Source organism: Gracilinanus agilis, chromosome 1, assembly GCF_016433145.1.
Source record: "Gracilinanus agilis isolate LMUSP501 chromosome 1, AgileGrace, whole genome shotgun sequence".
NCBI lineage: Eukaryota > Metazoa > Chordata > Mammalia > Didelphimorphia > Didelphidae > Gracilinanus > Gracilinanus agilis.
The window spans coordinates 192,744,715-192,757,450 of NC_058130.1; the positions used below are offsets into that span (position 1 = coordinate 192,744,715).

General features: G+C 39.1%; 1 protein-coding gene across 2 annotated transcripts in view; it reads right to left on the minus strand.

The window, feature by feature from the left end:
* TRPM3 (transient receptor potential cation channel subfamily M member 3) overlaps nt 1–12,736 on the minus strand; it is a 1,135,309-nt gene that overhangs the window by 12,096 nt on the left and 1,110,477 nt on the right. For both annotated transcript variants that reach the window (XM_044659442.1, XM_044659449.1), the window contains 3 exons: nt 6,207–6,357; nt 5,632–5,831; nt 1,971–2,103 (listed from right to left, as the gene is read on the minus strand). In XM_044659442.1, coding sequence (XP_044515377.1) covers nt 1,971–2,103; nt 5,632–5,831; nt 6,207–6,357 — 484 coding nt within the window. The remainder of the gene's footprint in view (nt 1–1,970; nt 2,104–5,631; nt 5,832–6,206; nt 6,358–12,736) is intronic.

Consider the following 12,736-nt stretch of genomic DNA (forward strand, 5'->3'; position numbering starts at 1 on the left):
GTTTGTTTGTTTGTTTGTTTGTTTTTCTTTCTTTCTGCCATAGTAATAATTCTAAAACTGATGGGCAAGGGGGCAGCTGGGTAGCTCAGTGGATTGAGAGCCAGGCCTAGAGACAGGAGGTCCTAGGTTCAAATCCGGCCTCAGACACTTCCCAGCTGTGTGACCCTGGGCAAGTCACTGGACCCCCATTGCTTACCCTTACCAATCTTCCACCTATAAGTCAATACACAGAAGTTAAGGGTTTAAAATTTAAAAATAAAATAAAATAAAATAAAATAAAACAGATGGGCAAGAGCTTGGCAGACAGGTAAGTGTTTTGTAACCTGTAATTATAATTTGTAATTGTAAGTGATTTGCCCTGAGTCACACAGCTGGGAAGTGTCTGAGGTCAGATTTGAACCCAGGTCTTCCCAACTCTAGGACTGGTGCTCTGTCCACTGTGTCACTGAGCTGCCCCCATTATACCATTCTTACCTTTCAGTAGGTTTTGTCATTTTTGGGTCATAAGATCATCACTTAGTGGTATCTGGGTGGCTTAGGAGATAAGAGTGGGATCAGGAATACTAATAATGAGGATTATGATAAAAATGAGGATGATGATTTAATTGTCTGTGACTGGATTTGAAGTTAGGGTTTTCCTGACTCCGGGACCAACACTCTATTCAAATCTATCTTGAAACATTTACTAGCTATACAACTTTGAGTAAGTCACTTCACCTCTGTTTCCTCATCTGTAAAATGGGGATAATAACAATATCTAACTACCAGGGTTACTGGGAAGATAAAATGAGATATTTATTTATTTTTATTTTTATTTTTTATTTTTCTGCTATGCCTATAGTAGGTGCCTAATAAATGCTTGCTTTTTTTTTTTTTAAATTTCCTCTCATTTTGTAGACTTAGCTGAGAGAGGAGATATCATCTGGTCCACGCCTACTTTACACAGGAAGGAACTGAGGCCTAAAGAGATTAAGAGACTTGCCCCCAGGTCACACAGGTAGCAAGAGGCAGAGTTAGAATTTGAACCAAGGTCCATAGGATGCTTGTAAAGTCTGAATGCCATCTTAAAATTTACTTGTTTTAGATATGTGCATTGCAGGTACATGGACTGTCATGTGTTCATTAACTTATTTATGCAGGTCCTACTATCTAAGGGAACCCAGAACAAAGGAAAGTCTTTTGCTTCTTATGACCTGTATGGCTTTGGGACAGTCACTAGACTCCCCGAGTCTAGATGGCCTCTGAGGTTCCATTAGAATTTGTCTGAATCTGTGTTATTCAGTTCCTTAAGTCGTATCCTATCCTTTGTGTCCCCATCTGGGGTTTTCTTAGTAAAGATCCTGGGATCTTTGCCATTCCCTTCTCCAGTTCATTTTATAAATGAGGAAATGGAGGCAAACAGGGTTAAGTGACTTGCCCAGGGACACAATCAGTAAATGTCTAAGGCTGGATTTGAACTCAGGTCTTTTCCTGACTCCAAGCCCAATACTTTCTCCAATGTACCCTGGGCAGCCAAGCAGAACAGTGGATGGAGTGCAGTGCCTAAAATCAGGAAGACTCATCATCCTCAGTTCAAATCTGGACTCAGACACTTACTAGCTATATGACCTTGAGCAAGTCACTTAACCTTGTTTGCCTCAGTTTCCTCATCTGTAAAATGAACTGGAGAAGGAAATGGCAAATCACTCCAGCATCTTTGTTGAGAAAAGCCCAAAAGGGGTCATGAAGAGTTGGGCGTGATTGAAACACCAGAACCAAATGATCCTATGACTTCATTTAAAAATCTAGAGTCTAAAAACAATAATATATTACATCCATTTGCTGATTTCCTAGGTAATAAGCACTAGCAATATCAGAACAACCAAGCCTTGACTTTTCCTGAGGGGAGCTAAGGTTGTCTTTGTTACTGTTGAGAACAGTCATTACCAAAGAAGCATTTCATTATGTAAAAGACAATATAGCGCAGGTACCTTTCTGATGTCACTCGTATCCTTTCATCATTAGAAGAATTGAATCTGTCATCCTTTTCTCTAAAGTATTCTTCAATGCACTGTTCCTCAAAATCATGGACTTTCTTGAGCTCATCATCTGTTATGAAAAGTTCTGTAAAATCAACAAGAGACATTAGTCAGAGTAGAAAACTTGCTACTCTATCAGACACATCGCCTCATCCATCAAAATATTAATTGGATTATGTCGACTTGATCTGGATTCTTGACTGAACCTCAAGCAGATTTCATCCTTTCAAACAGGCTCTTTCAGATCAATTTCTCTGACCATTTGCCTACCTTTTGGTTCTGAAATCCATCTAAAAAACATCTGGCTTCATCACTGGGATTGGCTGTAATTCTTGGACTACTGATAGCTAAGAATTATTGCCAACCTCGGAAAAGGCGGGAGGCTGCAAAGTAGAAGGAGCCCTTTGGACTTCACATAACACCGGAGTAACCCAGTGTGTAATTTTGAGGAAACTTCTTGTCTTTGGAAAGGGTGGGAGTAAATTAGGGGACTACCATAGAGGTTAGGCTTGGTAGTGTAAAAGGTGATGGCCTATTGTTAAATGCTTTCCCCCAAAATAGTGATGAGACCTGTCATTTCACGGATATAAGGGAACTTTCCAAGAGAAAATCTTATCTATAACTTATTGAGAGCATAGACCAGTTAAGTGTGTGGCGCAGGATCCAATATGTGGCAGAGGAGGGACTAGGACAAGGAAGAACATAGATCTTCCAAGTTCTAAGGCCATCTGTAATGCTGCCTTTAATTCCATTTCCTATTCAGCTGTCCTCTGTGTGTTGGGACTATGTGATGGAATCATGATCTTTGCCTGGCTTCTTCTGAGTACTAATATTTGTTTAGAGAATGGGAAAACAAAGTCCACAGGCAGGGAAAAATGGAGCTCTCCCCTTCCTAACAAGACCCTTTGTAGGAAATGATTTTTATGAGAAGGGTAAGATTGTGTTGAAGGAGTTGGATAGAGTCCTAGATAAAAGAAGAAAGTGAAAAGGTCTAGTGGGACACCTTTCTCCTACTCCATTTCAAAATAATTTCTCTTATCACGAATGAGTCCTTTGACTTCATTCTAGAAAGAGTACAATCTGAAGAAAATACACTCAATTTACTGGAACCTTAACCACAGAAAGGAAACAAAGGTTAGTAGACAACAACCCTTTCCTTCTTTGGCTTATTTTTCAAAATAGGAAAAAAAAGCCCCCAACCAAAATAAACAGGCACAAGTCAGGCTTTACAATATAAATAATATTTTATTAAGAAGCTACAAGGACTTGGAATTTTTCAGGCAACCATCAGTGAGTATCCTGGGTGGCTTTATATCAACTTTTAAAATTAAATTGACCATTAAAGGGTCATTTTAGCCTTTCTGATATATAGAATGCTGAGAAGACCCAAGACTTTTCTTCCATATCAATTCTGATCTTCCCATGGCACTGAATTTCTCTTATTAACATTTGCCAATTCTTCCCATTCCCTATCTGCTACTGATGTCTGGGACCCATTTGTATAGTAATGATGTCAAGAACAACTTGGATGAAATGGCTATCGATCTAGCTATTTGGTTTATCCTATCCTTTGGGTGGAGGTGGGGCTTGGACTATCTAGATTTCTGTATGCTGAATCAATACAATTAAAAAGGCAATAATAATTCATCTCATAATCAATTTATTTATTTTTTACTATGCTAGGGAAGCTAGGTGGTGTAGTGGATAGAGTGCTGAGCTTAGAGTTAGGAAGACCCAAGTTCAAATACAGCCTCCAAGGCTTTCTAGCTTCCTAAGGCAAATTGCTTAACCTCATTTGCCTCAGTTTCCTCATCTGTAAAATGATCTGGAGAAGGAAGCTATAATCCAGTACTTTTGCCAAGAAAATCCAAAATAGGGTCACAGAGAGTTGGACACAACTATGTGCTAGGCACTGTGCTAGATGCTGGGGAAAGAAAAACAAATACAAGAACAAAAAAGTCCTTGACCTCCAATACCTTATAGTCTACTTAGGTGAAGCATGTGCACAGAAAAAGAAATGCAAAATATTTAAAAAGCAAATGCAGAATAATGGGGAAGGTCTTTCACAGGAGGTGATATTTGAGCTGATCCTTGAAAAGAATGAGGGGCTCTAAGAGGTGGAGGGGAAAAGGGAAGCTATTCCACAGATGGAGAATAGCCTAGTCTAAGATACAGAGACGAGAGATGGAACGTTATGTCTGGAGTGAGGGGGAAAGTAGGCCAGTTTGGCTGGAACATAAAATGCATTAGGAAGACTAATGTGTAATTAGCCTGGAGAGGTAGTTTGGAACCACATAGGGAAGAACTTTAAATGCTAAACAGAGGTGTTTTTATTTTATCTTAGAAATAAGAAGGAAATGCAGAGCTTTTTGAGAAGAAAAAGTAACATAGGTCTGTGGTTTAGGAATAGCCATTTGTCAGGTATGGATTGACAATGGATTGGAGGGAGGAGAGAATGGATCCAGGAAGGCAAATTAGAGGACTATTCCAATAAATCAGGCAAGAGGTGATATGGGATGGAAGCTGCATGGTTGTGAAGGTCGATTTGAATATGAGGAATAGTTCAGAGGTAAAAGGGACTAGAATTGGCAATTAAACCCTCTTCCTGACCTATCTGGACATCAGCTACAATGGGGGACTCAACTATAATGGTACATGGCTGTCCCGCCAATAGAATTTAAGTTCCTTGAAAAAAAGGACTTTTTCTTTTAGTTCCTAGCACCAAGACCGGTGCCTTGCATCTAGTAGGTGCTTAATAAGTAAATACTAAATGGATTGAACAAATATACAAGTTGCTCTAGGTTCCTGAGTATGCCCTACCATCTTCTGGCCCTTTCCCAAAGAAGGAAGACCCATTGATATTCATCTTGTCCCTGATTTTGACTGTTAGTTCACACCTACAGGAGGAAGGGCTTATCTCCCAGAATAACATGTTAAGAATCAACTTTCATTTCCTGGAATTAGAATTTTATATTGAAATTGGGAATCTTGTAGCAACTTTCTCTCTTTCTAAATCTCTAATTGTTAACTGTTAATGAAACTGGGGATTACCAGGATAGAGAACCAATTAAAATTTAGTTAAAGATTTAAAAGGAGAGTTGGCTTGGCATAGGTCATAGAATCATAGCTGTATAGCTAGAAGGCACTTCAGAAGCTATAATCCAACCCTCTCATTTTAGGAGGAATTAAAGCCCAGAGAGGCTAATTGATCGGCCAAAAGTCACACAGTCAGTAAGCATCTGTGATGGAATTTGAAGACAAGTTTTTCCAACTCCACGTCCAACCTTGGGAGGCTACTAATATAGAGAGAAGTTGGCTGCTTGACTGTGGCCTGAGTAAGTGTGGAAAGTTTTGGGCTTCATCTTCTGAGACCTGTTAGTTATTTTTTATGCCTGCAGGGCATATAATTCTAGCTTTTTATGACTTTGTCACTGCCACTCTTCAAGTGTTTCTCCATTGTCAGCCCCCAAGGAACTCTCGCAGGGCCATGTGGAACCTTTGGCAAGCCAATGGAGAAAGCAAGAGGAATATTTTTTTTTTTGCATAACCAGCTGAAGGAATACATATGAATTTGTGGCTTAGAGCATAGTAGGTCAGGTTGCTTAAAACTTACTTAGACCATAGTCTCTTTCGTCCGGGTCACTCTCATGTTTCCGCCAACGACAGCAGAGGTGCTGGAATATCATGGTCATGTGGCTGAAAATAATCAGGGGTGGTGGCAGGACGGGTCTTTCATGAAACGTCATGATCAGCTGATACCTTTGAAACTTCCACACTTGATTGGAAATAGATTTAACTTCGAAAAATGTATTGCTGAAAAAAAGAGCAAATAGAAAGCAGTGAGATCTGTTTGTTTTTTAAGAGGTTTACCTAGGACAGAGCAACTGTGGTTTTGCCCTACGGTGACAAAGTTTAATGGGCTACAACAGTAACATCCTAGGGTGAACTTCTTCCACCTTGTATTCCTGGCTCTTGGCTTTCCAGCAGCACCTGATCATTCATTAGTGTGGTAATCAGTAGGTGTTCTAGGGCTTGTTTCCTTCCCTTAGTGGTAATAATTCAGGTGAGCTTCACCTTCCCACATTCTTACTACCCTCCTTCCCTTCAGGTATAAGAATTCTTAATTATCCTTTTTTTCTCCCACCCAAAAACTGATTTCAAATCCCCAAACGCCAACTTGCCACTTACTTAAAGACAGCAATAAGGAGATTGACCAGCAGGATATTTGCCACTAAAAGATAACAGGCCATGATGGCTGGCACAATCCAGGCTCCTGTCTTGCAGGGAGGCAACTGGATTATTTTGCCATCTTCTCGGGTTTCATTTTGTCCACAGGGAGCTGGAGGAAGTAAAAGAGGCAAGAAGTGAAAAAGTATAATCCGTAGTGATGTGGCTCCTTTATCAATAACTAATGATCATATCACCACCAAACATAAAAAAACCTCACAATAAAACTCCCAATCAACAAGAACAAGAAAACCCTTTATGAATCTTCTGAGTAGTTGCTTCTCTGTAGAAAGCACACTTAGGTAGTATATCAGCCAGTTTCAGGACACTTCTATTTTCAAAGAACAACTTTCCTGCTAGCATCTGAAAATGGCCTTCCTCAGGAAGGCTCAGTGAGGGTTTCTGGAGAAAAAACATTCTAGTTGACTTAATAGGGCTGCATAGAATCTTTGGGTTGGAAAGGAACATTGAGGTTATTTAACCTTGCCTCTCTGATTTGTCAAGTTACTTTAAAAATGTACCTTGAGATGGAAACAGGCCAGCTATTAGCAAGGAGCCAATCACCGTTGATCACCAATTCATGTCATTGTTAATTGCTGTAAGAAAGCTCTGTGCTGGTAGGAAATGATTTGCTATTCTTGTATTGGTAGGGAATATGGGAGAAGGAATGCAACATCCTGGGAGATACTTGGAGGGCCAGTTAATTGAGGGATAGGGTTTTGATCTGTAGGAGGAATTAGAGGTGATAGGTTTTGAAGTGGAGGAAATGTATTTTTTTACATTGAAACAGCAATTTATATTATGCTCTTCTGGGCATCCTGAGCAAAATTGGATAACTGATATATAGGGTGCTTTAACGTTTAATAAGAGTTTCATAAACTTGTCTCACTTAATTCCCTCAACTACCCTATGAAGTAGGTGCAATGAATATTTTTATCTTCATTTTATAGATGAGGAAACTGAGGGAAAGAGCTAACTTCAATCTACTCTCTACTTATCTTGTATGTACCACTTTTTGCATATATTGTCTCCCTCGTTAGAATGTAAATTCTATGAGGGCATGAATTGTTTTTCCTTTTTCAAAGTATCCTTAGAACTTAGCACATGGTAGAATAAGGATAAGGACTAGACTTTTGATTTCACTGGCATGGGGAACTTCCAGATGAGGAAACTATCTCCCAATGCAGATGGATTGTTGAGCAGCACAAAGGCCTAACTGAGGTTCTCTATACCATTATTAATTTGTAGTGGTTTAAATCAGCTTGGTTTCATGTTTTTCTACAACAATGTTTACCTTATAGCAGGAGGGGAGAAATCAGAGTTACTCAGAGTGAAGATTCATTTAGTCAGATAGTCAGTCAATAAATACAAGTGCTTACTACGTGCCAGGCACTGTGCTTAGATCTAGGGATTCAAATAAAGTCAAAGAGTCTCTGTCTTCAAAGTGTCTACAATCTAATCAGGAGGGAGAGAAATAACACACAAAAGGAAGGGGGGAGGATGGTGGAAAATCAAAGAAGTCTCAAAGTAATGAGGTGAGAAATGAAGAGATATTCTGAGCTGAGTTCTCCCTTTAAATAGAAATTTTGGAATTCATAGCTCTACCGTCTAATCAGAGGCAGAGGATAGTGATGAGACGGAGTACCAAGGCTCATGGGATCTTGAAGAAGGATGAGTTTTTCCAATGATGAACTTCCTGGGGCATGTTGGAGAAGTAGGAGTCCCAAAGTAGGATAGCCAGGTGAGAAATGAAATATTCTGAGCTGACCTTCCTTAAATGGAGGCTTTGGATTTGATGGTTCCACCCTCCAATCAGATTTTTCAGGGTGATGAACTTCCAGGAGTATGGATTTATATTTTGGGAATGGGGTAATATTAGAGAATCAAGGGATTCTAGGATGGCTGTGGAGGTAGGTGGAGCTAGTTTGAGGAAAATGCTCTGTAGCATGGGTCAAGGATCTGAAGGTCATAAGAATGATGAGGTTGAGGTGAATGAAAGAGAGGGAATGGTAGAAGGATAGTGAGTTGTGTTTGGGGAGGGGAATTTCTAAATTTGTAATTTTAAGAGATGAAAGTGCAATTTTAAGAGATGATGTTTCAGGTATGTTCATATTAGTCTGTTGATAATATGGGGTGGGGATTGTGTTCAACGGAGTTGAGATGGTTGAAGAATCATATGGTTGAGGTGTTCTTAACATGAGTACAATCCTTGAGCCTGATAGGAAGTGAATGGGTAAAGTCTTTTAAAAAGTAGGCAGAATAGCTTGGAAGACAATAAATAGCAGAAACAAGGATGGGAGTATAAGAAGAATCAACTAATCTTAGAAATGGGAAGATCATTGAAAGACAGTGGTAGAGAAATGAAGAATATCCTTTCCCTTTGAGTTGGGGAGGACAAAGGAAGGCTCTAAAAGCTTAAACAAGAATAGAGGGAAGATACACTATGATCCTTGTTGAAGATCAGGCACAGTTGGTAGGGGAACATGGAGAAAGAATGGCTACTTAATTCTCAAGGGAGTTTTTAAGCAATGTGGTATCATCAGGAGAGAGCCAGAGCCAGATTTTAATCAAAGTGAGGAAAAGAAAGGAATGTTCGTTGAAAAGTATAAGGATATAGGAGAGCTTGTTGACAATAGCACAATTCCAAAGAGCACTGTGGAAAGGATGAGAAGATGAATTTAAGTGGGAATTTAAAGTGGGGAGTGGGGAATTTAAAAGGTATTAAGATTTGGAGAAGATAAGATGGGCAAGTCACTTCAACCTAAGGCAGAAAGCCTGGGATTAGGAAGTCAACCCAAGGAGTTAGATTGGGAAGTATGCTTATTTGGCAAGATTCATCTGAAAAAAATTTGTGGTTACTCTGACTTGCAATCTGAGATAGAATTTAGAACTTTAGCATTTTGATGAGCCTCCATGAGATTTTTCTTCTGGTTTACTCTAGCTTACTGATTAATGTAATGGAGTCTTAGGGCTCTGGGATTTCTGGTGTTGGGCAACAAAGGGATAAAAGGCTGCCAAATGAATTCTGGGATTCCATGAGATGTCTCTTCCAGGTGTGCCTTGGAAAAATGAATTGGTTCCTTTTGTTCACTCACTAATAATTATTTCCCAGGAAAATGAGTTCAAATCTGATCTCAAATATTTATAAGCTGTATAGGATGAAAGTCACTTAAATCTTTATCAGCCTCCCCTTCAAAAAATGTGGATAAGAATAGCACCTTTTCCCAAGAGTTGATGTGAGAATGAGATAAAATTTAAATCATGTTACAAATGTTTACTGTTACTACTACTGCTACCACTACCTCCTCCTCCTCCTCCTCTTCCTCTTCCACCACCACCATCACTACTACTTTTAGGCAGGTGTTAAAAATTTTTCACAAAGTTTACAAAGTGTTTTTAATCCAGCAATTCTATGACATAGGGAATTCTCTATTTTATAGAGGAAGAAGCCTCAGAGAAAAGAAATGATTTCCTTAACATTACACAGGGAGTATATATGCTTACTTTGTAAGTAGTCAACTGAAAGAGAATTGTGGTCACTGTGACCCAGAGTTTGAGATAGAATTTGGAACCTCAGCTTAGAATTTAGAACTGAGACTCAAAGTCAAGTCTTCTGTCTCTAAGACTTTTCTCCTATCAAGAACGAGATTTTAGTGGACTGCAAACATGATGTCAGTCAACTATGGGACATGGCTGTGAAGAAAGCTACTTTTTTTCTGAGGTTGCACAATGTCCAAAGTGAGAGAAACTCATTTTCAAAATGAAAGGTCAGGGGTGCAAGAGACCCTCAGTTATTTGCATATGATTGTCATTCCTGAGAACTGTTATGGAGGGTGTAAATCTTGCCCACACCGAACATGTCCCTTGTATTATCCAGTTGTGATTCTGTAGTGTGGTTGGATTGGGTAAGCTCATTAGCCATGGGCGATGTTGAGTCCCATAATTGCTGTGGTAGTATCTAGTTTACTGGGAGTGCTAAGTTAATGATCACTGAGTAAATTCTCTTCTGACCTCTGGGCTGGGTTGGAGGGCAGAATGGAATTTAAGACCAGGTAGGGCAGTGTTCCTGTTCTTTGCCTTTTTTCATGCTCCAAAGCACACGTGTCAAATTGCTTACTTAGCTCTTGCAAGGTATAGGTGTTACTCATAAATGGAGTGAGTGATAACTGTAGTGGCAATACAAATTAATCATTAAAAACTCACACAATCTTGAGAAACACAGGGTACATTAGGGTACAGGGAGTACCATACACAAAGTAGGAGACATTAACAGCAGCAGGGCAAATAGCTATCCAAGTGAAAACAAGTTATACCTACAGATACACAGCCATCTTATTCTTGAATATCTCAGTGACAGGAAGCAAGCTGTGAAACTTTGTGAAGCAGTGAGTTAGATGTGCTAAAAAAGTGCAGTGCCAGTTGTTGACTTCAGGATGGGGAAAAGTTGGTCAAGAGGGCACAGAAAGGTTAATGATCTACATTGGTAGAGGGAGTTTTCCTTACTGGAAGCTCCCTGCATCAATGAAATCATGTCTGGAACATCTCTCTCCAAAAAAGAAATCACATTTCCAGTCCTGGACATTATGCTTCTCTTAATTCAGCTTAATAAAGTATTTTTTTTGGCAACCATATCACATTGCTAATGTCTTACAGTAGTACATCAGAATGCCTATATCTTTTTCAGACAATCTGCTCTCTTGCCACACATTCTCTCATTTTGTTCTTATAAAATGGCCTGTGGGTTAATTCTCACCTTTAGCACTACTGAGATTTAGTTTCACAGAATTATGTCATGTTCTTGTATTCATCTGCCAATACCTTGCCTTGTTCCTGTATCATTTAAAATTTCAAGTTCATCGATGAGTTTCCTGTGCATCTACATAAATTTCTTTAAGTTACTTCTCTTTTCTCTCCTCACAAAAATTTCTTTTTGTGTCTTGAGAATTAATTCTCAAGAGCTTTCCAAGTCTTGTTGATTTGACTTCTGCAATATATCTTACATCAATCCTGTTCTCTTTCTGCACACAGTCTACTCCAGTTCTGGCAGTCATAACTTCTCACATGGATCATTGCAACAGCTTTCAAATTGGCCTCCCTGATTCTAGTTTTTCCTTCTTCCAATCCATCCTCCACACAATGATCCAATTGATGTTCCTAAAACACAGAGCTCATCATGTCATTCACCTATTAAAAAAAATTCCATGGTTCCCAAATACCTCTAACATAAAATATACAATTTTCAGTGTGTCATTTAAAACTCTCCAAAATCTGGCTCCTGCCTGGCTCTCCAGTCTTCTTTATTCCCCTTCATATACTTTCTGTTTTAGTCAAACTGAACTGTTAGCTCTCCCCTGTATGTGACATTTCATCTCTCATCCCTGAAGGGTTTTTTGAGAATGAGAGATGAAAAAAAAAGACACTGATTCTTGCCAAGAGAAGATACTTGTACCTGTTCTTTAGCAAAGGTATTGGCACATCTTCCCTCTATTCTAGTTTAGGTTTCTACATCCTTTTGTCTTCTCCAAATGAGGACTGGCTTTTGGTACTACAAATATTCTCTTTTTTTGGAGGAATCTTTTCTTTTCTAAGACATTCATTCCGACCCGACCCACTTATCCTAAGTTTCACCATTGTTTTTACTCTATTTGGTCTGTAAGGTATTTAACTCACACCTTTCCTTGCCAAGTATTTCTTGCTGCCTGGAGGTTTAAAGGGTCAGCCTGATTTCAGACCATAGCACTTCTTATCATGGAGATCATGTGGGGTCTTTCAGCATCCACCGTCTAAGCATTGTGTCCTTCCTACTGCTTGCTTTGCAGTCTTGTCATGCAGCCTTTAAGAATTGTGAGGTTCTTTAAGAAACTGAAACAGCAGTCTAAAAATGACTTGATCTTATGACTAGACAACTCACCTTGGTAGTCAACCCTTTTGCATATGAGCATGTCAATAGAAAATTAGAGAATGTTAGAGCTGAAGGAAATTTAGGATTTATTTAATCCAGGAGTTGACCCATTTGGCAGTCTGGTGAAGCCTGTGAACTCTTTCTCAGAATAAAGTTTTTAAACACATAAAACAAAATCCATAGAATTACAAAGAAAATGATTTATTCTGAAATAGTTGCTATCTATCTATCTATCTATCTATCTATCTATCTATCTATCTATCTATCTATCTATCTATCTATCTATCTATCTATCTAGTTTATGGACCAGAGGTTAAGAGCTCCTGCCTTAGTTCGCTCCTTAAATTTACATATGAGAAAATTAAAGCTCGATGACGCTAAATGAATTTTCTAGCACCTCAAATCATAGGATCTTAGATTTAGAGGTGGAAATGACCTTAGAAGTCATTTAGCTCCTATTAGGGTTGGCTATAATCAGTGGCTCTACTTCCCTTCCTCTCATTCTCTTCTTAACCCTCTATAGTCAGGCTTCTAACTTGACTTCTGACCTCATCATTCAACTGAAATTGCTCTCTCTAACAATTGCTCT